Source organism: Nestor notabilis, unplaced genomic scaffold (assembly GCF_000696875.1).
Source record: "Nestor notabilis isolate BGI_N333 unplaced genomic scaffold, ASM69687v1 scaffold6590, whole genome shotgun sequence".
NCBI classification, from domain to species: Eukaryota; Metazoa; Chordata; class Aves; order Psittaciformes; family Psittacidae; genus Nestor; species Nestor notabilis.
This window is the reverse complement of record NW_009911471.1, coordinates 9,935-10,561: the sequence shown is the minus strand read 5'-3', so window position 1 is coordinate 10,561 and position 627 is coordinate 9,935. Positions and strand designations below refer to the sequence as shown.

At 56.1% G+C, this 627-nt stretch overlaps 1 protein-coding gene across 1 annotated transcript in view; it reads right to left on the bottom strand.

Annotated features, from left to right (window-relative positions):
• Positions 1-627, bottom strand: part of LOC104406059 (centrosomal protein of 164 kDa-like) — a gene marked incomplete at its 5' end in the record, with an annotated part of 18,384 nt that overhangs the window by 8,650 nt on the left and 9,107 nt on the right. Inside the window, 2 exon segments of the mRNA XM_010014939.1 lie at positions 66-173; positions 474-623. Coding sequence (XP_010013241.1) covers positions 66-173; positions 474-623 — 258 coding nt within the window.

Sequence of the window (627 nt, the reverse complement as noted above, 5' to 3'; positions counted from 1 at the left end):
AAGAGGCTCTGGGCAGGTTGGAGCGCAGCCAGGCAGGCCCAAGCAGCAGTGATGTTGGTGGTTACCTCCTCCAGCAGCGAGGACTCCAGCTGGCTCAGCTTCTCCTCTTTCTTCTTGAGCAGTACCTGTCCTTTCCGCATAGCAGACTTCATCTTGTCCAACTGCTTTGCTTCCTGCAGGGGGTCAACAGCCGAGCCGAGGAGGAGCAGTGAACCAGAACGACAGGAAAGAACCATGTTAGTGGTTGGGGCGATTTTCATCATCTCACTTCTACTCAGCACAGGAGCAAATTGCTCCCAAGTGTTGGAGAGCATGGAAAATAGAGTGTACAGAGGGCAGAGCACAAGCCTCAAAGCCAGTTCACCCCGAGGAAAAGGAGGCGATACTTTGTCCATTTGAAGGTCCCAAGAGCTCCAACTAAAGCCAAGCTCCTGTGCTGTGGCAAGCGACTGAGCGCTGGCTGCGCTGCTCACCTCTGCCAGGTTCTTGCGCATGCCCTCCAGGTGCTGGGAACTGTCAGGATCCTGCAGCACCTCCTGGGCCTTCTGCATATCCTGGCGCCACTGCTGCTTTGCAGCTTTCAGCGCCATGCACCTCTTCCTCATGGAGCGGGTCTGGTTCACCAGG